The 24050-nt window shown below is 58.3% G+C and overlaps 1 protein-coding gene across 3 annotated transcripts in view; it reads right to left on the bottom strand.

Moving 5' to 3' along the window:
- Positions 1–259: 259 nt before the first annotated feature.
- Positions 260–24050, bottom strand: part of srrm2 (serine/arginine repetitive matrix 2) — a 64167-nt gene continuing 40376 nt past the window's right edge. For 2 of the 3 annotated variants that reach the window (XM_041180025.1, XM_041180024.1), the window contains 5 exons: positions 21698–24021; positions 16568–16843; positions 14004–14117; positions 4800–4898; positions 260–574 (listed from right to left, as the gene is read on the bottom strand). In XM_041180025.1, coding sequence (XP_041035959.1) covers positions 565–574; positions 4800–4898; positions 14004–14117; positions 16568–16843; positions 21698–24021 — 2823 coding nt within the window. In that variant the 3' untranslated portion in view covers positions 260–564. The remainder of the gene's footprint in view (positions 575–4799; positions 4899–14003; positions 14118–16567; positions 16844–21697; positions 24022–24050) is intronic. The other variant, XM_041180023.1, reaches the window with a different exon arrangement.

Here is a 24050-nt window from a genome sequence, read left to right as displayed (position 1 = left end):
GGCTTCCCTTTGGCACCCGCGCGCCATCACCCCCACCCCGCACAACCACCCACCCCCCCACTCCCCCCAACCCACCCCACCACCACACACCCAACTTGACGGGTGGATAGGGGCTTTCTCCCCTGATGCGGCCCTGGCTCTCCCACCGTGAGTTCTGTTTCGCCATGTTATTATTTTGTGTGTGTCTGTGTGTGTGTGTGTGTGTGTGTGTGTGTGTGTGTGTGTTTGCTTGCTCTCCAGTAAACACCGCCCCCCCACCCCCCCACCCACAAACGCAACAACCCTCTTTTCCGAATGTCTCGATAACACCGAACGCAGTCCGTCAATAGTCTTTTTTTTTTAAAAAAAAACAGAGGAAGGAGGAGGAAAAAAAAAAGATAATACAGATAAAAACCCAAAAAAGGAAAATAATACAAGGCTTGCTCTTCACAGTCTCTGGAAGTAGGGGGGAGGGAGGGGAGATGGGAGGGGTGGGGGAGAGATGGTGGGGAACCTAAAACGAAGCAGGAAGATGTCCAACCCAAAAAGGGAGGAGGATGGTGTCCGATGCCAGGGAGACCGGGTCTAAGGAGATCTGGAAGAGAAAGAGAGAGAGAGAGAGAGAACAATGGAGGTGGCGTCAGCAGAGACAAGCGCAGAGAGGTGGGTCTTGGGGGCCGCTGGGATTGTGTACGGTGGGAGTGAACGGGAAGGGGTTTGGGTCCATTGGGATTGTGTACAGTGGGAGTGAACGGGAAGGGGTTTGGGTCCATTGGGATTGTGTACAGTGGGAGTGAACGGGAAGGGGTTTGGGTCCATTGGGATTGTGTACAGTGGGAGTGAACGGGAAGGGGTTCGGGTCCATTAGGTTTGTGTACAGTGGGAGTGAACGGGAAGGGGAATGGGTCCATTGGGATTGTGTACAGTGGGAGTGAACGGGAAGGGGTTTGGGTCCATTGGGATTGTACGGTGGGAGTGAACGGGAAGGGGTTCGGGTCCGTTGGGATTGTGTACAGTGGGGGTGAACGGGAAAGGGTTCGGGTCCGTTGGGATTGTGTACAGTGGGGATGAACGGGAAGGGGTTTGGGTCCATTGGGACTGTGTACAGTGGGAGTGAAGGGGAGGGGTTTGGTTACATTGGGATTGTGTACAGTGGGAGTGAACGGGAAGGGGTTTGGGTCCATTGGGATTGTGTACAGTGGGAGTGAACGGGAAGAGGTTTGGGTCCGTTGGGATTGTGTATACTGGGAGTGAATGGGAAGGGGTTTGGGCCTGTTGGGATTGTGTATACTGGGAGTGAACGGGAAGGGGTTTGGGTCCATTGGGACTGTGGACAGTGGGAGTGAACAGGAAGGGGTTTGGGTCCATTGGGATTGTGTAAGGGGGGAGTGAACGGGAAGGGGTTTGGGTCCATTGGGATAGTGTACAGTGCGAGTGAACGGGACGGGGTTTGGGTCCATTGGGATTGTGTACGGGGGGAGTGAACGGGAAGGGGTTTGGGTCCATTGGGATTGTGTACAGTGGGAGTGAACGGGAAGGGGTTCGGGTCCATTGGGATTGTGTACAGTGGGAGTGAACGGGAAGGGGTTTGGGTCTGTTGGATTGTGTAAGGTGGGAGTGAACGGGAAGGGGTTTGGGTCTGTTGGATTGTGTAAGGTGGGAGTGAACGGGAAGGGATTTGGGTCCGTTGGGATTGCGTACAGTGGGAGTGAACGGGAAGGGGTTCGGGTCCATTGGGATTGTGTAAGGTGGGAGTGAACGGGAAGGGGTTTGGGTCCATTGGGATTGTGTACAGTGGGAGTGAACGGGAAGGGGTTCGGGTCCATTGGGATTGTGTACAGCGGGAGTGAACGGGAAGGGGTTTTGGTCCGTTGGGATTGTGTACAGTGGGAGTGAACGGGAAGGGGTTTGGGTCCGTTGGGATTGTGTACAGTGGGAGTGAACGGGAAGGGGTTTGGGTCCATTGGGATTGTGTACAGTGGGAGTGAACGGGAAGGGGTTTGGGTCCGTTGGGATTGTGTACAGTGGGAGTGAATGGGGAGGGGTTTGGGTCTGTTGGATTGTGTACAGTGGGGGTGAACGGGAAGGGGTTTGGGTCCATTGGGATTGTGTACGGTGGGAGTGAACGGGAAGGGGTTTGGGTCTGTTGGATTGTGTAAGGTAGGAGTGAACGGGAAGGGGTTTGGGTCCATTGGGATTGTGTATGGTGGGAGTGAACGGGAAGGGGTTTGGGTCCATTGGGATTGTGTACAGTGGGAGTGAATGGGGAAGGGTTTGGGTTTGTGATTGTGTACAGTGGGAGTGAACGGGAAGGGGTTCGGGTCCGTTGGGATTGTGTACAGTGGGAGTGAACGGGAAGGGGTTCGGGTCCGTTGGGATTGTGTACAGTGGGGGTGAACGGGAAGGGGTTCGGGTCCGTTGGGATTGTGTACAGTGGGGGTGAACGGGAAGGGGTTTGGGTCCCTTGGGACTGTGTACAGTGGGAGTGAACGGGAAGGGGTTTGGGTCCATTGGGATTGTGTACGGGGGGAGTGAACGGGAAGGGGTTTGGGTCCATTGGGATTGTGTACAGTGGGAGTGAACGGGAAGGGGTTTGAGTCCATTGGGATTGTGTACAGTGGGAGTGAACGGGAAGGGGTTTGAGTCCATTGGGATTGTGTACAGTGGGAGTGAACGGGAAGGGGTTCGGGTCCATTGGGATTGTGTACAGTGGGAGTGAACGGGAAGGGGTTCGGGTCCGTTGGGATTGTGTACAGTGGGGGTGAACGGGAAGGGGGATGGGGATTGGGATTGTGTACAGTGGGAGTGAATAGGAAGGGGTTTGGGTCCATTGGGATTGTGTACAGTGGGAGTGAACGGGAAGGGGTTTGGGTCCGTTGGGATTGTGTACGGTGGGAGTGAACGGGAAGGGGTTTGGGTCTGTTGGATTGTGTAAGGTGGGAGTGAACGGGAAGGGGTTTGGGTCTGTTGGATTGTGTAAGGTAGGAGTGAACGGGAAGGGGTTTGGGTCCATTGGGATTGTGTACAGTGGGAGTGAACGGGGAGGGGTTTGGGTCTGTTGGATTGTGTAAGGTGGGAGTGAACGGGAAGGGGTTTGGGTCTGTTGGATTGTGTAAGGTAGGAGTGAACGGGAAGGGGTTTGGGTCCATTGGGATTGTGTACAGTGGGAGTGAACGGGGAAGGGTTTGGGTCCATTGGGATTGTGTACAGTTGGAGTGAACGGGAAGGAGTTTGGGTTTGTGATTGTGTACAGTGGGAGTGAACGGGGAGGGGTTTGGGTCTGTTGGATTGTGTAAGGTGGGAGTGAACGGGAAGGGGTTTGGGTCTGTTGGATTGTGTAAGGTAGGAGTGAACGGGAAGGGGTTTGGGTCCATTGGGATTGTGTACAGTGGGAGTGAACGGGGAAGGGTTTGGGTCCATTGGGATTGTGTACAGTTGGAGTGAACGGGAAGGAGTTTGGGTTTGTGATTGTGTACAGTGGGAGTGAACGGGAAGGGGTTCGGGTCCGTTGGGATTGTGTACAGTGGGAGTGAACGGGAAGGGGTTCAGGTCCGTTGGGATTGTGTACAGTGGGGGTGAACGGGAAGGGGTTCGGGTCCGTTGGGATTGTGTACAGTGGGGGTGAACGGGAAGGGGTTTGGGTCCCTTGGGACTGTGTACAGTGGGAGTGAACGGGAAGGGGTTTGGGTCCATTGGGATTGTGTACGGGGGGAGTGAACGGGAAGGGGTTTGGGTCCATTGGGATTGTGTACAGTGGGGAGTGAACGGGAAGGGGTTTGAGTCCATTGGGATTGTGTACAGTGGGAGTGAACGGGAAGGGGTTCGGGTCCATTTGGATTGTGTACAGTGGGAGTGAACGGGAAGGGGTTCGGGTCCATTTGGATTGTGTACAGTGGGAGTGAACGGGAAGGGGTTCGGGTCCGTTGGGATTGTGTACAGTGGGGGTGAACGGGAAGGGGGATGGGGATTGGGATTGTGTACAGTGGGAGTGAATAGGAAGGGGTTTGGGTCCATTGGGATTGTGTACAGTGGGAGTGAACAAGAAGGGGTTTGGATCCACTGGGATTGTGTATACTGGGAGTGAATGGGAAGGGGTTTGGGCCCGTTGGTATTGTGTATACTGGGAGTGAACGGGAAAGGTTTGGGTCCATTGGGATTGTGGACAGTGGGAGTGAACAGGAAGGGGTTTGGGTCCATTGGGATTGTGTACGGGGGGAGTGAACGGGAAGGGGTTTGGGTCCATTGGGATTGTGTACGGTGGGAGTGAACGGGAAGGGGTTCCGGTCCATTGGGATTGTGTACAGTGGGAGTGAACGGGAAGGGGTTTGGGTCCATTAGGATTGTGTACAGTGGGAGTGAACGGGAAGGGGTTCGGTTCCGTTGGGATTGTGTCCAGTGGGGGTGAACGGGAAGGGGATGGGGATTGGGATTGTGTACAGTGAGAGTGAACGGGAAGAGGTTTTGGTCCGTTGGGATTGTGTACAGTGGGAGTGAACGGGAAGGGGTTTGGGTCCGTTGGGATTGTGTACAGTGGGAGTGAACGGGAAGGGGTTTGGGTCTGTTGGGATTGTGTACAGTGGGAGTGAACGGGGAGGGGTTTGGGTCTGTTGGATTGTGTAAGGTGGGAGTGAACGGGAAGGGGTTTGAGTCCGTTGGATTGTTTAAGGTGGGAGTGAACGGGAAGGGGTTTGGGTCCATTGGGATTGTGTACGGTGGGAGCGAACCGGGAAGGGGTTTGGGTCCATTGGGATTGTGTACGGTGGGAGCGAACGGGAAGGGTCGGGAATTAACTCGGCGCTGACATCGATACTTATCCATACCTGCGGTACCTCCTCCGATCCCGAGGACTGGGCGAGTCGTGGCGTCTCTTCCTCACTGGCGATTCACTGTCCGAGTGCCTCCTTCGACGCTCTCGCTCTCTGTACTCAACCGGTAGAGAAAGAGGAGGCGCGTCAACCAGGCTATCGCCCACCATTCAGACACAGACAAGGATCTCACCCGAGTCGGGACTGGGCTTTTCACTGACCTGAGGCCGGCAATCTCACCGTTTTTCTGCCCACCTCCCACCCTGTCTCATCCCACTCTTGCTGCGCCCTTCCATTGTTCAACCAAATTGCAGAACGCTGCGGTACAGAGGGATCTGAGTGTCCTGGTGCATGAATCACAAAATGTTCGTATTCAGGTACAGCCAATGATTGGGAGAGGGGTGCGGGGGGGGGGGCACAAATGGATGGTGTATAGAATCGGGAAGTCTAGCTACAGCCGTACAGGGCATTGTGGTGAGACTGGACTGTTAGGATCACAGCTGATGTTACTCCAGGACAAGTTTGATTGAGATGGATGGAATCGAACTTTTAATTTATTTGTTTAGCTATGTAGAGAGGGGCTACTGAACAGAGTCACAAGAATCAGCTGGTGAACTTTTAACAGGATAATAAAACACCGTGAGCCGACCAGTCTCTCTGAACTCCGTCCTTCACACCAGGGTTTCCAACCTCCACTCTCCAAGAACTGGCTTTGGAATCCTCTCCCGAACGCTTGCTCTTGGGCGCCTCCCACAGGCGTCGGCCCTCTCGTTCTGATGTTCCTCTCCCCTGGATCTCCACCGGGCATTCAAACTTGGTTCCACGCACTCTCTCTCTCTCTCTCTCGTGTGCTCTCGCAAGCCTGCGCTGCTTTGAAGTTGCTGCCTGCACTCTTAACTTCACCTAACAGGGCCTTTGCCACATTTCTGCCCGGTCCCCTCGACTGAAAGATCTTCTAGGCACCCCACATCTTCCCTTCAGGAGTCGTAAAGTCTAACTAAAATGTAGGCATTTTTAAAGTGAAACTGAAACTCAAATTCTCCCTTTCTTAAATCCAGAAACACAAATTAAACTTAAAAGATATACCTCATTCTTAACACACCCAACTACACATACAACTGACTTACGCTACCTCTAGTTCCTAACACCACCCCCCCTTGAAAGAGAGAAGGCTTCACAACAGTGAAGGTTTCTTTCTAATGGCCTAACATCCGCTTCACACAACCTCTAACAATAGCTTATTACGGTCTATACAAACTGCACCTCGTTTCACGACTACGCGTTATATATATTGTACAACTGCAAAGATTTAAGGAAACAAACACAAGTCCATAAACGTCACAAGATTAGCCGAATTTGCACATCGTAACAGTATCATAACTCAAACCTTGCGTCTCTTATAACCAGTACTTAAGTCAGCAAAGAATGCTGCATTTCAGGCCACAGCCCAATTGTCCTTTTCGCTCGCCATTGGCGCAATTCCATCCTCAAGCTCATTTTCCAAACTCAAAGCGGGGTCAGTTCTCACTTCGATTTAGCCAAGTCAAAATTTGGCGCTTGCCTGTGTTAACGTCTCGTTTCTTCTCTGGTCAAGACCTCTTTTTTTGCCATTTCGAGGATGTGGTCGAAATGCCTTTTCTCTCCCCACGCAGAAGGGTTTCGTACTCCTGTTTGGTTTGATCTATCAACTTTTTTTTTGTGATCTAGCCGTTTCTCCCCGATCCCATTTTGAAGAGGTATTTCCCACTTCTCTTTGAGCGACGTCAATTATTTCCACCGCCCCCCCCCCCACAATCCGTGTTCGTTCGTTCTAACGCTTCAACCCTTTTGTATAATCCACGAACTATACCATGCCTTAGAAATCCACGAACTGTATCACGCCTCTCCTGTCCCAAAGACCATTCAAAACCTGCAAAAACCGTCCCACTTGCCCGGATTCCAACCGCTGTATTTTGTGGATGAACACCAGCGAGCGCTTGTAAGTCAGCGTCTCCAGTCACAGGCCTGGGAGGGTCACTTCGCGATTTCAGTCCTTCTTGTGGACACTCCTCAATTCTTAGCTCTTGCCGGCACTCTACTCGCTTTCACGCTGTCCGCCAGCGAGGTAGTGGCACCAGTAAGTTTTACTCGGGTCGGCTCCTGGCCCAACTGGGCCACAATCTAGCGAGGGGGTTTTAAGGCTCAGGGACAACTTTCAGAACCGCGACGCTCCACAATCGCGCATCGTCTCCTCCGGGTGGCTTTGGACCTCTGGAACCTCACCGTGCTTTTCACGATGAGGCTCTAGCAGTTCGTCAGTCTTCGGTTTTTAATTCCGCACTCAACCTGATTATTCTGATATACCAGCAATCCCTATTCTTGTTCCAGGCAGTTTCCGCACTTTCGCAGAAACTACTGATGCTTGAAGCTCGCTGGGAGTTTTAACTGAAGATTGACCTTTGATAAATTTGCTTCCGCCAGTTTGTATCATTTAGACGTCCCGAGTCCACAGTTAAGTGTTCTACTTTCTATGACTGCTCCTCCACCGTCCTCTCCAATTCTCGGAGGGGTTCATTTTCTCCCAGCAGGAAAAACTCCTCTTTTTTACACCTGAAAGCTGATTTCCTTCGTTAACCAGGTTTTCCTTCCATTGTTTTGTTACCGGCCGTTCAGCGTTTCATTTCTTGGCCGCGCCAGTTCACGGGAGTTGGTTAAGATCAGCGTGCCGACATTACTGTCTCCGCCGGCCAAACCATTACCCAGCGTAAAATCTACCCCTTCGACAGGTGATCTAGGAACAATTCCCACTGCAACAATTCCACGTACCGCTTTTTAAGCTGACCGGGTGCAATGAAACAGGTTCATAAATTCCACTAACGCCCCCTGTTAATACTTTTTCCCTCACGAAACTATCTGGAACGCGAATTGCATCTGTGATTGATCTGGCCCCACCCTCCCCTTGTATCTCTCAACGGTTTGATTTGTTCACTTATTTTGCTGGCAGAGTTAATGGAAGCACTTCGCCCTTTTGAGACAAAACATCTAGGCCCTCTGTCGTCAACGCGACTTCCTTTACCAGTGTTCAAAGGAGAATTCTCTGGGCTATCCTGAACCATAGCGCACCCCCCACCCCACCCCACCGACTTTCCTGTAGGTCCTGAGGGAACCTGCTTCACCGGTACCACTGCTCCAATTTTAACAACCCTTTCCCTTTCTGCTGCAGCCATTCCCGAGGGTTCCTCAGGCCTTCCTACCGCTCTTAACAGGTCTGCCCCACTTACTTCCCAGCCACGTGCCTGCACCTGTCCCGCCTGGTCACAACGGAGACGCTCGGAAGTCGCTCCAACACTCCGCAGCTTCCTCCCTGGCCTGAGGAGGATTTCCCGGCGTACTCCCAGCTGTGTGTGCCCTTCTCTTCGCTGGCTGCTAGCTTTCCTTTCACCTTCTCCATCTCCAATCCTTCCCAGGCTCCTGGGGATGCCAGGAAGGTTTTTTTTGGGGGTGGGGGGGGGGGGTGGTGGTTTGGATCCGCGGACTGGTCCATCATCGTCAGCCACCTCCGCTGCCCGTCGGGCTGCTTTAACCACCTGGTCTTCAACATGGGTTCTAACCACAGGAGGGAGGGAATCTTTAAATTCCGCCGAGAGAATTATTTCCCCGAGAGCTTCATACGTCACCCCTATCTTTAAATGCCCGTATCCAAGGGTCAAAATGACCTTGCTTTTACCCTCTCACGCTCAATACAGGTCTGTCCAGGCTCTTTCCTTATACTCCGAAATTTTTGACTGTATGCCTCGGGGACTAACCTTTTCGAATAGCCTTTTCGCTGCATCACAGCCCACGCAACAAACAGGAGCAGGAGTAGGCCATTCAGCCCCTCGAGCCTGGTCCGCCATTCAATAAAAGGGTGACTGATCCTCTTGGACTTCAACGTCCACATTCCCAGCTCACCCCGGATAACCTTCGACCCCCTTGCCTCACAAGAATCCATCTACAAAGCAGGTCTGACAGCGTCCGCGGAGAGAGGGGGAGGGGGAGAGAGAGAGAGAGAGAGAGAGACAAGAGGTAACGTTTCGAGTCCGTCTGACTCTCCTTCAGAGCTAAAGGGGTGTAGAAACGTGGTGAAACGTATGCTGTTTAAAGGCTGCTGGGACGGGTGAAGCTGGATAGCAGGCCAGCGATAGGTGGAGGCAAAGGAGAGATTGCAAAAAAGGTGTCATAAACTAAAGACCATAAGACATAGGAGCAGAAACGAGGCCATTCGGCCCATCGAGTCTGCTCCGCCATTCAATCATGTCTGATAAGTTTCTCAACCCCATTCTCCCACCTTCTCCCCGTAACCTTTGACCCCCCTTACCAATCAAGAACCTATCGATCTTGCTCTTAAATACACTCAATGACCCGGCCTCCACAGCCTTCTGTGACAATGAATTCCATAGATTCACCACTCTCTGGCTAAAGAGGTTCCTCCTCATCTCTGTTCCTAAAAGTCTTCCCTTTACTCTGAGGCTGTGCCCCTCGGATCCTGGTCTCTCCCACTGATGGAACCATCTTCCCTACGTCCACCTCTATCCAGGCCTTTCAGTAAACAAAAGATAAAAGTTAGGGCCTATCAAGCCGGGTTCAAAGGGTTGTTAATCGTGGTGGTACTGGTTAAAGGAGATGCTAATGGTGACAATTAAAGGTGGAAAGCAGAACGTGATAATGGCCGGACTCGGGTAAGCACTCCGCCGATTGACCAATGACCCTCATGGGGTGGTGGTGGTGGGGGAAAAAGGGTCAAAAATAGGCTAGAAGCTGGGGATGAAACAATGAATAAAAATGGAACCAAATTTAAAAATAATAATGATGAAGATAAGTGGAAAAAATAAAGATGAATATAGAAAAAGGGGTTGGTGGGGGGAGGGGGGGGAATGAAAAAGGGGTGGGAATGGAAAACAGAGCTCGTGGTCTGAAGTTGTTGAACTCAACGTCAAGTGCGGGAGGCTGTAAAGTGCCTGATCGGAAGGTGAGCCGCTGTCGCTCCAGTTTGCGTCCAGCTTCACCGGAAACCACGGGTCCCACAATAGTCAAGAATTTCTCATCCCAAAAGCGATCTCACCGTAAAACGATCACGCCAGACAAGCCCCCACTTTGCTACGATCGGCAGCTGATGGGCAAGCCAGATCTCAGGGTGGAACCCGGCTGGATAGACAGGCCCTCACTCTTATTTCTTTGTTTAGGTACGTGGGGAGCGGCCACTGAGTAGAGTCATGGGAGTCAGCTCATGAACCTTTAACAAAATAATCCAACACTAGACAGGAAAGGATGAACTATACTGCAATGCTCCTTCACCCACAACTGCGCCTTTACACATATGCGCAGATTTGGAAGGATAACACACGTTACGAAAGCTACCTTATACTCTCACGTTCACGGTAAGTACGGTCCGTGTAAACCAATAGGTGACCTGTGGTCAGACACACCACACTCTGAAACCAAGTGACAGATGCCACCCCAAACAGATGCTATGGGTCTCTCCTCAACCCCTCACCCCCGCCAGACACTTATCACACCGTGAGCTGACCAGTTTCACTGAATTCCGTCCTTCACCCGAGGGTTTCCAGCCTCGACGATTGAAGGACCTGCTTTGGAAGCCTCTCCCAAATGACGCTTTCTCTCGAGGGTCCACTTCCAGGGCTTTGATCTCTCCTTCCGACGTGGATCGCCAGGTGCGCTCAAGCTGCCTTCCACGCACTCTCTCATTCTCGTGTGCTCAGCCGGGTCAAGGACACCACTGCTTCACATGCCCGAGTCACAGACCTTCAGCCTGTCCCCTGGGGGTCTTCAGGCTTGTTGCAAGCCTACGTTGCTTTATAGCTGCGTCCTGCAGCTTCTCCCTTTTGAGCTTGGAGCCTTTCTCTGCTCCTCACTCTTAACGGCACTCGACAGGGCATTTTCCAGATTCCCGTTCGTTCCCCTTGACAAGGTGGTCTTCTCAGGACCCCCCCCCCCCCCCACCTTCTTCTGTTCTTTGGGGAAACCTGCTTCCTGCAGCTCCCACTTGCCCAACTTCTCTCCTGGTCGCCGATTTCAACTTTAGTTGGGGGACGTGTTATCTGGCCCTCTCCTGTCCTGCTTCTGCTGGCAACTCCTTTCAACTTTGGAGCAACTGAACTCAAGTTGCTTTCCGTTTCTCTGTCTGTGTGCAAGGGGGGCCTCTCTCTCTGGGCCGCTGTTGTTAGGCAACAGTACAGTTTTTTTCCTACCTTGTGTTTGTTTTACCTTCTCTTTAAGAGTCATAAAATCCCATTAAAACGCAGGCGTTTTTGAAAGTGAAACTAAAACGCAAATTCTCCCTCTGTGAACACACCAATCCGGAAACACAATTCAAACTGAAAAGACATAACCTTATTCTTAACACACCCCAATACACATACAACTTAATCTCTAATTCCTAACAGCACCTGGACAATTTGGGTCTCCTTACTTAAGGAGGAGTATTGGAAGCCACTCAACTGATTCCTTGGGTTTGTCTTGTGAGGGGAGGTTGAGCAGGTTGGACATGTACCCATTGGAGTTTAGAAGAACGAGAGGCGATCTGATTGAAATGGGTAAGATTCGGAGGGGGACCTCGACAGGGTGGTTGCTAAGAGGATGTTTCCACCCTCGTGTGGGAGTCTACGGAGGGGGGGCGCACAGTTTCAGAATGAGGGGTCTCCAGTTGAAGACCGGGATGAGGAGGAATTACTTCTCTCAAGAGGGTGGTCAGTCTGTGGAATTCTCTCCCTGAGAAGGCAGTGGTGGCCGGGGCATTGAACGTATTCCAGGCTGAGGTAGACAGGTTTTTGATCGACAAGGGATTCGAGGTTTACTGGGGGGACAAACAGGAGAATGAGGGTTGAGGCCATAATCAGGTCAGCCATGATCTTATTGAACGGCAGAGCATTCTGGAAGGGCTGAATGGCCTACTCCTGCTCGTAATTCTTATGTCCTTAATGACTCTTAATGCACCCATCCAAATCCCACAAAGTCAAATCACACGCTACCTCCTTGTTTTCTGATTATGTACAATGGGAGCGTATGGCAAGGGGTTTGGGTCCATTGGGATTGTGTACAGTGGGAGTGAACGGGAAGGGGTTTGGGTCCATTGAGATTGTGTACAGTGGGAGTGAACGGGAAGAAGTTTGGGTCCATTGGGATTGTGTACGGTGGGAGTGAACGGGAAGGGGTTTGGGTCCATTGGGATTGTGTACAGTGGGAGTGAACGGGAAGGGGTTTGGGTCCATTGGGATTGTGTACAGTGGGAGTGAACGGGAAGGGGTTTGGGTCCACTGGGATTGTGTACAGTGGGAGTGAACGGGAAGGGGTTTGGGTCCATTAGGATTGTGTACAGTGGGAGTGAACGGGAAGGGGTTTGGGTCCACTGGGATTATGTACAGTGGGAGTGAACGGGAAGGGGTTTGGGTCCATTGGGATTGTGTACAGTGGGAGTGAACGGGAAGGGGTTTGGGTCCATTGGGATTGTGCACAGTGGGAGTGAACGGGAATGGGTTTGGGTCCACTGGGATTGTGTACAGTGGGAGTGAACAGGAACAGGTTTGGGTCCATTGGGATTTTGTACAGTGGGAGTGAACGGGAAGGGGTTTGGGTCCATTGGGATTGTGTACAGTGGGAGTGAACGGGAAGGGGTTTGGGTCCATTGGGATTGTGTACGGTGGGAGTGAACGGGAAGGGGTTTGGGTCCATTGGGATTGTGTACGGTGGGAGTGAACGGGAAGGGGTTTGGGTCCATTGGGATTGTGCACAGTGGGAGTGAACAGGAACGGGTTTGGGTCCATTGGGATTGTGTACAGTGGGAGTGAACAGGAACGGGTTTGGGTCCGTTGGAATTGTGTACGGTGGGAGTGAACGGGATGGGGTTTGGGTCCATTGGGATTGTGTACAGTGGGAGTGAACGGGAAGAGGTTTGGGTCCATTGGGATTGTGTACAGTGGGAGTGAACGGGAAGGGGTTTAGGCCCATTGGGATTGTGTACAGTGGGAGTGAACGGGAAGGGGTTTGGGTCCATTGGGATTGTGTACAGTGGGAGTGAACGGGAAGGGGTTTGGGTCCATTGGGATTGTGTACAGTGGGAGTGAACGGGAAGAGGTTTGGGTCCATTGGGATTGTGTACAGTGGGAGTGAACAGGAACGGGTTTGGGTCCATTGGGATTGTGTACGGTGGGAGTGAACGGGAAAAGGTTTGGGTCCATTGGGATTGTGTACAGTGGGAGTGAACAGGAAGGGGTTTGGGTCCATTGGGATTGTGTACAGTGGGAGTGAACGGGAAGGGGTTTGGGTCCGTTGGGATTGTGTACAGTGGGAGTGAACGGGAAGGGGTTTGGGTCCATTGGGATTGTGTACGGTGGGAGTGAACGGGAAGGGGTTTGGGTCCATTGGGATTGTGTACAGTGGGAGTGAACAGGAACGGGTTTGGGTCCATTGGGATTGTGTACGGTGGGAGTGAACGGGAAGGGGTTTGGGTCCATTGGGATTGTGTACAGTGGGAGTGAACGGGAAGGGGTTTGGGTCCATTGGGATTGTGTACAGTGGGAGTGAACGGGAAGGGGTTTGGGTCCGTTGGGATTGTGTACGGTGGGAGTGAACGGGAAGGGGTTTGGGTCCATTGGGATTGTGTACAGTGGGAGTGAACGGGAAGGGGTTTGGGTCCATTGGGATTGTGTACAGTGGGAGTGAACGGGAAGGGGTTTGGGTCCATTGGGATTGTGTACGGTGGGAGTGAACGGGAAGGGGTTTGGGTCCATTGGGATTGTGTACAGTGGGAGTGAACAGGAACAGGTTTGGGTCCATTGGGATTGTGTACAGTGGGAGTGAACAGGAACGGGTTTGGGTCCATTGGGATTGTGTACAGTGGGAGTGAACGGGAAGGGGTTTGGGTCCATTGGGATTGTGTACGGTGGGAGTGAACAGGAAGGGGTTTGGGTCTGTTGGGATTGTGTACGGTGGGAGTGAACGGGAAGGGGTTTGGATCCACTGGGATTGTGTACAGTGGGAGTGAACGGGAAGGGGTTTGGATCCACTGGGATTGTGTACAGTGGGAGTGAACGGGAAGGGGTTTGGGTCTGTTGGGATTGTGTACGGTGGGAGTGAACGGGAAGGGGTTTGGATCCACTGGGATTGTGTACAGAGGGAGTGAACGGGAAGGGGTTTGGGTCCATTGGGATTGTGTGCAGTGGGAGTGAATGGGAAGCAGTTTACCGTCTGCTATAGGTGTCCCTGGATTGTCGAGATCGCCTCCGTTCCACTGGCGAATAACTCAGCGACCGGGAATCGCGCAAGGAGTCGATTGGCTTCCGTGGGCTCCGTGTCCTTCTATTGGGGGAAGAAATTGAGAGAAAGCGAGAATGATGCAAGGTGGATCCCTACAGTCACATGCATTTGTCTCTAACCCCTTTGTCTCACGCTCCTGTATCTGGGGAGGTCTCTCTAACCCCCTCACTCTCTCTCACACTCCTGTATCTGAGGAGGTCTCTCTAACCCCCCTCTCTCTCACACTCCTGTATCTGGGGAGGTCTCTCTAACTCTCTCTCTCTCTCACACTCTTGTATCTGGGGAGGTGTCTCGAACCCATTCTCTCTCCCGCTTCCAATATGGAAAGATGCGCCTGTAGCAGATGTGAAACGGTTTCCAATTCACTCTAACTATATACAATCCCAATGTACCAAAACCCGTTCACTCCCACTGTACACAATCCCAATGGACCCAAACCCCTTCCTGTTTGCTCCCACTCTACACAATCCCAATGGACCCAAACCCCTTCCCATTCGCTCCCACTGTACACAATCCCAATGGACCCAAACCCCTTCCCGTTCACTCCCACTGTACACAATCCCAATGGACCCAACACCCTTCCCTTTCACTCCCACCGTACACAATCCCAATGGACCCAAACCCCTTCCCATTCGCTCCCACTCTACACAATCCCAATGGACCCAAACCCCTTCCCGTTCACTCCCACCGTACACAATCCCAATGGAGCCAAACCCCTTCCCGTTCACTCCCCCTGTACACAATCCCAACGGACCCAAACCCCTTCCCGTTCACTCCCCCTGTACACAATCCCAATGGACCCAAACCCCTTCCCATTCGCTCCCACTGTACACAATCCCAATGGACCCAAACCCCTTCCCGTTCACTCCCACCGTACACAATCCCAATGGACCCAAACCCCTTCCCGTTCACTCCCACTGTACGCAATCCCAATGGACCCAAACCCCTTCCCGTTCGCTCCCACTGTACACAATCCCAATGGACCCAAACCCCTTCCCGTTCGCTCCCACCGTACACAATCCCAATGGACCCAAACCCCTTCCCGTTCACTCCCACCGTACACAATCCCAATGGACCCAAACCCCTTCCCGTTCACTCCCACTGTACACAATCCTAATGGACCCAAACCCCATCCCGTTCGCTCCCACTGTACACAATCCCAATGGACCCAAACCCCTTCCCGTTCGCTCCCACTCTACACAATCCCAATGGACCCAAAGCCCTTCCCGTTCACTCCCACCGTACACAATCCCAATGGACCCAAACCCCTTCCCGTTCACTCCCAGCGTACACAATCCCAATGGACCAAAACCTCTTCCTGTTCACTCCCAGCGTTCACAATCCCAATGGACCCAAACCCCTTCCCGTTCACTCCCACTGTACACAATCCTAATGGACCCAAACCCCTTCCCGTTCGCTCCCACTGTACACAATCCCAATGGACCCAAACCCCTTCCCGTTCGCTCCCACTGTACACAATCCCAATGGACCCAAACCCCTTCCCATTCGCTCCCACTGTACACAATCCCAATGGACCCAAACCCCTTCCCGTTCACTCCCACTGTACACAATCCCAATGGATCCAAACCCCTTCCCGTTCACTCCCACTGTACACAATCCCAATGGACCCAAACCCCTTCCCATTCACGCCCACCGTACACAATCCTAATGGACCCAAACCCATTCCCGTTCACTCCCACTGTACACAACCCCAATGGACCCAAACCCCTTCCCGTTCACTCCCACTGTACGCAATCCCAATGGACCCAAACCCCTTCCTGTTCACTCCCACTGTACACAATCCCAATGGACCCAAACCCCTTCCTGTTCACTCCCACTGTACGCAATCCCAATGGACCCAAACGCCTTCCCGTTCACTCCCACTGTACGCAATCCCAATTGACCCAAACCCCTTCCCGTTCACTCCCACTGTACGCAATCCCAATGGACCCAAACCCCTTCCCGTTCACTCCCACTGTACACAATCCCAACGGACCCAAACCCCTTCCCGTTCACTCCCACTGTACACAATCCCAAAGGACCCAAACCCCTTCCCGTTCACTCCCACTGTACACAATCCCAATGGACCCAAACCCCTTCCCTTTCACTCCCACCGTACACAATCCCAATGGACCCAAACCCCTTCCCGTTCACTCCCACTGTACACAATCCCAAAGGACCCAAACCCCTTCCCGTTCACTCCCACTGTACACAATCCCAATGGACCCAAACCCCTTCCCTTTCACTTCCACCGTACACAATCCCAATGGACCCGGACATGACTAAGTAGGAGTTGGACGGATACAACGAGAGCCTGTGAGAACATGAGAATTAGGGCCATTCGGTCCCTCGTGTCTGCTCCGCCATTAAGACTGGACCACGGCTGATCTGGCTATGGCCTGAAGTCCCACCTCCCTCTCTCTCCACCGCCACCAACGCCCCCCCCCTCACCCCTCACCCCTCCCCCACCCCCCCGCCACAAAGCCACTCACCGTCTGTGAGGCGGAGGGGAGCGTCGCTTGGGCTCAACTCTCCGCCGCGGAGCCGAGCGCGATCGGGACGAGGAGCTGCCGGAGAGGCTGCTGGAGGTCCGCCCTCGCTGGCGCCGGCGGTGGGACCCGCGCCCCCCTCGGCGCCGGGGCTCGCTGGGGCTGCGGCGCGGCCGGCCGTGTCCTGGGGCCCCCCTCCTGGCCGGCGATCGGGAGCGGCGTCGGCCCCGGTCGGACGAGGAGCTGCGGCTGCGAGCGCGGCGTTTCGCGGCGGCGTTGCTAAAAGTGCAATGGAGAAAGCAGGGGAGAGTGTGAGAGAGAGCGGCAGAGGGAGATGGAGAGAGAGAGCGCGCGGCGGGGGGAGAGAGAGAGAGAGCGCGCGGCGGGGGGAGAGAGAGAGAGAGAGCGCGCGGCGGCGGGAGAGAGAGAGAGCGCGTGCAGCAGAGAGAGAGAGAGCGCGCGGCAGAGAGAGAGAGCGCGCGGCAGAGAGAGAGAGCGCGCGGCAGAGAGAGAGAGCGCGCGGCAGAGAGAGAGAGCGCGCGGCAGAGAGAGAGCGCGCGGCAGAGAGAGAGAGCGCGCGGCAGAGAGAGAGAGCGCGCGGCAGAGAGAGAGAGCGCGCGGCAGAGAGAGAGAGCGCGCGGCAGAGAGAGAGAGCGCGCGGCAGAGAGAGAGAGCGCGCGGCAGAGAGAGAGAGCGCGCGGCAGAGAGAGAGAGCGCGCGGCAGAGAGAGAGAGCGCGCGGCAGAGAGAGAGAGCGCGCGGCAGAGAGAGAGAGCGCGCGGCAGAGAGAGAGCGCGCGGCAGAGAGAGAGAGCGCGCGGCAGAGAGAGAGCGCGCGCGGCAGAGAGAGAGCGCGCGACAGAGAGAGAGAGCGCGCGACAGAGAGAGAGAGCGCGCGACAGAGAGAGAGAGCGCGCGGCAGAGAGAGAGAGAGAGCGCGCGGCAGAGAGAGAGCGCGCGGCAGAGAGAGAGAGCGCGCGGCAGAGAGAGAGAGCGCGCGGCAGAGAGAGAGAGCGCGCGGCAGAGAGAGAGAGCGCGCGGCAGAGAGAGAGAGCGCGCGGCAGAGAGAGAGAGCGCGCGGCAGAGAGAGAGAGCGCGCGGCAGAGAGAGAGAGCGCGCGGCAGAGAGAGAGAGCGCGCGGCAGAGAGAGAGAGCGCGCGGCAGAGAGAGAGAGCGCGCGGCAGAGAGAGAGAGCGCGCGGCAGAGAGAGAGAGCGCGCGGCAGAGAGAGAGAGCGCGCGGCAGAGAGAGAGAGCGCGCGGCAGAGAGAGAGAGAGCGCGCGGCAGAAGGAGAGACAGAACGCGCGGCAGAGAGAGAGACAGTGCGCGGCAGAGAGAGAGAGACAGTGCGCGGCAGAGAGAGAGAGACAGTGCGCGGCAGAGAGAGAGAGACAGTGCGCGGCAGAGAGAGAGAGACAGTGCGCGGCAGAGAGAGAGAGACAGTGCGCGGCAGAGAGAGAGAGACAGTGCGCGGCAGAGAGAGAGAGACAGTGCGCGGCAGAGAGAGAGAGACAGTGCGCGGCAGAGAGAGAGAGACAGTGCGCGGCAGAGAGAGAGAGACAGTGCGCGGCAGAGAGAGAGAGTGCGCGGCAGAGAGAGAGAGACAGCGCGCGGCAGAGAGAGAGAGCGCGCGGCAGAGAGAGAGAGCGCGCGGCAGAGAGAGAGAGCGCGCGGCAGAGAGAGAGAGCGCGCGGCAGAGAGAGAGAGCGCGCGGCAGAGAGAGAGAGCGCGCGGCAGAGAGAGAGAGAGCGCGGCAGAGAGAGAGAGAGCGCGCGGCAGAGAGAGAGAGCGCGCGGCAGAGAGAGAGAGCGCGCGGCAGAGAGAGAGAGCGCGCGGCAGAGAGAGAGAGCGCGCGGCAGAGAGAGAGAGCGCGCGGCAGAGAGAGAGAGCGCGCGGCAGAGAGAGAGAGCGCGCGGCAGAGAGAGAGAGCGCGCGGCAGAGAGAGAGAGCGCGCGGCAGAGAGAGAGAGCGCGCGGCAGAGAGAGAGAGCGCGCGGCAGAGAGAGAGAGCGCGCGGCAGAGAGAGAGAGCGCGCGGCAGAGAGAGAGAGCGCGCGGCAGAGAGAGAGAGCGCGCGGCAGAGAGAGAGAGCGCGCGGCAGAGAGAGAGAGCGCGCGGCAGAGAGAGAGAGCGCGCGGCAGAGAGAGAGAGCGCGCGGCAGAGAGAGAGAGCGCGCGGCAGAGAGAGAGAGCGCGCGGCAGAGAGAGAGAGCGCGCGGCAGAGAGAGAGAGCGCGCGGCAGAGAGAGAGAGCGCGCGGCAGAGAGAGAGAGCGCGCGGCAGAGAGAGAGAGCGCGCGGCAGAGAGAGAGAGCGCGCGGCAGAGAGAGAGAGCGCGCGGCAGAGAGAGAGAGCGCGCGGCAGAGAGAGAGAGCGCGCGGCAGAGAGAGAGAGCGCGCGGCAGAGAGAGAGAGCGCGCGGCAGAGAGAGAGAGCGCGCGGCAGAGAGAGAGAGCGCGCGGCAGAGAGAGAGAGCGCGCGGCAGAGAGAGAGAGCGCGCGACAGAGAGAGAGAGCGCGCAGAGAGAGAGAGCGCGCAGAGAGAGAGAGCGCGCAGAGAGAGAGAGCGCGCAGAGAGAGCGCGCGCGCAGAGAGAGAGAGCGCGCGCAGAGAGAGAGAGCGCGCGCAGAGAGAGAGAGCGCGCGCAGAGAGAGAGAGCGCGCGCAGAGAGAGAGAGCGCGCGCAGAGAGAGAGAGCGCGCGGCGAAGAGCGAGCGCGCGGCAGAGAGAGAGAGCGCGCGGCAGAGAGAGAGAGCCCAGAGAGAGAGCGCGCGGCAGAGAGAGAGAGCGCGCGGCAGAGAGAGAGAGCGCGCGGCAGAGAGAGAGAGCGCGCGTCAGAGAGAGAGAGAGCGCGCGGCAGAGAGAGAGAGAGCGCGCGGCAGAGAGAGAGAGCGCGCGGCAGGAGAGAGAGCGCAGCGGCAGAGAGAGAGCGCGCGGCAGAGAGAGAGCGCGCGGGCAGAGAGAGAGCGCGCAGGCAGAAGAGAGAGCGCGCGGCAGAGAGAGAGAGCGCAGCGGCGGGAGAGAGAGAGAGCGGCGCGGCAGAGAGAGAGAGCGCGCGGCAGAGAGAGAGAGGCGCGCGGGCAGAGAGAGAGAGCGCGCGGCAGAGAGAGAGAGCGCGCGGCAGAGAGAGAGAGCGCGCGGCAGAGAGAGAGAGCGCGCGGCAGAGAGAGAGAGCGCGCGGCAGAGAGAGAGAGCGCGCGGCAGAGAGAGAGAGCGCGCGGCAGAGAGAGAGAGCGCGCGGCAGAGAGAGAGAGCGCGCGGCAGAGAGAGAGAGCGCGCGGCAGAGAGAGAGCGCGCGGCAGAGAGAGAGAGCGCGCGGCAGAGAGAGAGAGCGCGCGGCAGAGAGAGAGAGCGCGCGGCAGAGAGAGAGAGCGCGCGGCAGAGAGAGAGAGCGCGCGGCAGAGAGAGAGAGCGCGCGGCAGAGAGAGAGAGCGCGCGGCAGAGAGAGAGAGCGCGCGGCAGAGAGAGAGAGCGCGCGGCAGAGAGAGAGAGCGCGCGGCAGAGAGAGAGAGCGCGCGGCAGAGAGAGAGAGCGCGCGGCAGAGAGAGAGAGCGCGCGGCAGAGAGAGAGCGCGCGGCAGAGAGAGAGCGCGCGGCAGAGAGAGAGCGCGCGGCAGAGAGAGAGAGAGCGCGCGGCAGAGAGAGAGAGAGCGCGCGGCAGAGAGAGAGCGCGCGGCAGAGAGAGAGAGAGCGGCAGAGAGAGAGAGAGAGCGGCAGAGAGAGAGCGCGCGGCAGAGAGAGAGCGCGCGGCAGAGAGAGAGCGCGCGGCAGAGAGAGAGCGCGCGGCAGAGAGAGAGCGCGCGGCAGAGAGAGAGCGCGCGGCAGAGAGAGAGCGCGCGGCAGAGAGAGAGAGCGCGCGGCAGAGAGAGAGCGCGCGGCAGAGAGAGAGCGCGCGGCAGAGAGAGAGCGCGCGGCAGAGAGAGAGCGCGCGGCAGAGAGAGAGAGCGCGCGGCAGAGAGAGAGAGCGCGCGGCAGATAGAGAGAGCGCGCGGCAGATAGAGAGAGCGCGCGGCAGAGAGAGAGAGCGCGCGGCAGAAAGAGAGAGAGAGCGCGCGGCAGAAAGAGAGAGAGAGCGCGCGGCAGAAAGAGAGAGAGAGCGCGCGGCAGAAAGAAACAGCGCGCGGCAGAGAGAGAGACAGCACGCGGCAGAGAGAGAGAGAGCGCGCGGCAGAGAGAGAGCGCGCGGCAGAGAGAGAGAGCGCGCGGCAGAGAGAGAGAGCGCGCGGCAGAGAGAGAGAGCGCGCGGCAGAGAGAGAGAGCGCGCGGCAGAGAGAGAGAGCGCGCGGCAGAGAGAGAGAGCGCGCGGCAGAGAGAGAGAGCGCGCGGCAGAGAGAGAGAGCGCGCGGCAGAGAGAGAGAGCGCGCGGCAGAGAGAGAGAGCGCGCGGCAGAGAGAGAGAGCGCGCGGCAGAGAGAGAGAGCGCGCGGCAGAGAGAGAGAGCGCGCGGCAGAGAGAGAGAGCGCGCGGCAGAGAGAGAGAGCGCGCGGCAGAGAGAGCGAGCGCGCGGCAGAGAGAGCGAGCGGCAGAGAGAGCGCGCGGCAGAGAGAGAGCGCGGCAGAGAGAGAGCGCGCGGCAGAGAGAGAGAGCGCGGCAGAGAGAGAGCGCGCGGCAGAGAGAGAGCGCGCAAGCGGCAGAGAGAGAGAGAGCGCGCGGCAGAGAGAGAGAGCGCGCGGCAGAGAGAGAGAGCGCGCGGCAGAGAGAGAGAGCGCGCGGCAGAGAGAGAGAGCGCGCGGCAGAGAGAGAGAGAGCGCGCGGCAGAGAGCGAGCGCGCGGCAGAGTGAGCGCGCAGCAGAGAGAGAGAGAGCGCGCGGCAGAGAGAGCGCGCGGCAGAGAGAGCGCGCGGCAGAGAGAGCGAACGTGCAGCAGAGAGAGAGCGCGCGTGGCAGAGAGAGAACACGGCAGAGAGAGAGAGAGAGAACGCGGCAGAGAGAGAGCGCAAGCCAGAGACACAAAGAAAGAGTGAGGCACGGACACAGAGTGGTGGGGGTGGGGAAGAAAAGAGAAAATTTTCAGTCCAATCTCCATCGTCACCACGTCTCCCGAAAATCCGCTACGCCCCGCTCCACCCACCCCGTGGACACAGTCGCGCGGAGGGTTAGACGCCCCGGCCCTCCCCTCCCCTCCCTCGGTCGGCCCTTTCACTCACCGATCCTTGCGTTCGTCTCGCTCCCTCGGCGGCGTTGGCGAGTGGCTGCTCAGCGAGTCGGACGAGCTGGAGCTGGAGGGAGAGCGGGAGGTCCGGCGTCGCTGGCTCGGAGGGGAGGGCCGGCGGGCGGGTTCCTGCTCCGTCGCCCGGGAGGGGGAGGGGGAGCGGGAGCGGGAGGGCTGGGGGGACTTGGGCGCGGAGGGGGTGCGCTGGCGGAGAGCGGCGGCACCGGCGCCGGGGGACGGGGGGTCGGCCGGCCGGCCGGGCGGGGTCCTCGCCTGGGGCGGCGGCCCCTCCTCGCGCCTCTTGCCCCCCTCGGCCGGCGGCCGGCAGGGCGGAGAGGCGCCCCCCCCACCGCCGGCCGGCTCCGCCCTCCGCACCTCCGGCGACACGGGGCTTCCGCTTCCGCCGGGCGGCAGCTGCTCCTGCGCCGGCGCCGGCCGGTCCTCGGGCTGCGGCGGCCCCTCCACCCCCCCCGGCGTGGGGCTGGTCCCCGGCGGGCTCTTGCTGTGCCAGGCGGGCGACGCCCCTCCCCGCGGCGATAACCTTTCCGAATCGGGCGGCGAGTGCTGGGTACGCTCCGGCGATGACCTCTGGCACCGTGGTGACTCGCTCCTCCTCGGTGATGCCTTATTCTGCCTCGACGATGACCTCTCGCGCCTCGGCGACACGCTCCCCCGCGGCGATGCTTTGGTCTGCCTCGGCGACTTGCTCCTCCTTGGGGATGCCTTATTCTGCCTGGACAGCGACCTCTCACGCCTGGGCGATGACCTCTGGCGTCTCGGTGACTTGCTCCCTCTGGGCGATGCCTTTGTCTGCCTTAACGACGGCCTCTCGGCCCTCGGCGACTCGCTCCCCTTTCGCGATGCCTTGCTCTGCCTCGGCGACATGCTCCTCCGCGGCGATGAACTCTCCGTCCTTGGAGATGACCTATCCCGTCTCGGCGATATGCTCCTGGTGGGTGACGACCCCTCTGTCCTTGGCGATGACCTCTGGTGCCTGGGCGACACGCTTCTCCTTGGCGATGACCTCTGGCGCCTTGGCGACACGCTCCTCCTTGGTGATGACCTCTCCGCCCTTGGCGATGGCCTCTGGTGCCTTGGCGACACACTCCTCCTCGGCGATGACCTCTCTGTTCTTGATGACGACCTCTGGCGCCTGGGTGACACGCTTCTCCTTGGCGATGACCTCTGGCGCCTTGGCGACACACTCCGCCTTGGCGGTGACCTCTCTGTCCTTGATGATGACCTCTGGCGCCTTGGCGACACGCTCCTCCTCGGCGGCGACTTCTCTGTCCTGGGCGGTGACCGCTGGTGCCTTGGCGACAGGCTCCTCCTTGCTGGCGACTTCTCTGTCCTCGGCGCTGACCTCTCACGCCTGGGCGGTGACCTCTGGCGCCTGGGTGACTTGCTCCTCCTCGGCGACGCTTTAGCCGGCCTTAACGACGGCCTCTCGGGCCTCGGCGACTCGCTCCCCCTGCGCGGGGCCTTGCTCTGCCTCGACGGCGACCTCTTGCACCGGAACGGCGACCTCTGGTGAGGCCTGGGCGACGCACTCCCCCTCGGCGACGCCTTCGCTTGCCTCGGCGACGACCGCCCGCGCCAGGGCGAAGACCTCTTGGGCCTGGGCGACGCGCTCCTGCCCGGCGACGACCTCCCCCGCCTCGGCGACGGCCTCCCCCTCCTCGGCGGCGACCTCTCGCGCCGCGGCGACGGGCTCCCCTTCCTGGGCGGCGACCTCTGGCGCCGCGGCGACGGGCTCCTCACCGGCGACGCCCGGGCCTGCCTCGGCGGCGACCGCCCCCGCCTGGACGAGGAGGACGACGAGGTCTCGCGCCGGGGGGAGGCGCTCCTCCTCGCCGCCGGCGCCTTGGCTTGCCTCGGCGACGACCCCTCGCGCCTCGGGGTCACGCTCCGGCTCGGCGGCGGCGGCGACGACGGCGCCTTGTTGTGCCTCTCCCGCCGGGGTGGAGAGCGCCCGCGCCGGGGAGAGGCTCCCCCTCCTCCCCCCCCCCTCCTGGGCGACTGCCGGCTGCCGCGAGGCTGGGGCGGGCTCCGATCGTGCCGGGTGCCCCGCGAGGGGGAGCGGGGGAACCCCCGGGCGGCCGGCGGGGTGGTGGGGGGGGGGCGGGGCGAGCCCCTGCTCCTCCCCCGGGGGTTCCTCCCGCCCCGGCTCCCCGGCTCCCCCGAGGCCCCGCCGGGCGCCGGCGAGCCAGACCCCCTCCTCCCGGCCCAGCGGGAGGAGGTCCGCTCGCTCGGCCCGGCCGGCGAGAGCGACACCGGCTGCGGCCGTGACCTCTGAACCGGCGAGGCGTCCACCGAGCTCTGGAAGACACAACAGGCAGAGAGAAAAG

This window comes from Carcharodon carcharias, chromosome 38, assembly GCF_017639515.1.
Source record: "Carcharodon carcharias isolate sCarCar2 chromosome 38, sCarCar2.pri, whole genome shotgun sequence".
Taxonomy (NCBI): Eukaryota; Metazoa; Chordata; class Chondrichthyes; order Lamniformes; family Lamnidae; genus Carcharodon; species Carcharodon carcharias.
Note: the sequence above shows the minus strand (reverse complement) of the source record. Positions and strands in the feature narration are given on the sequence as shown.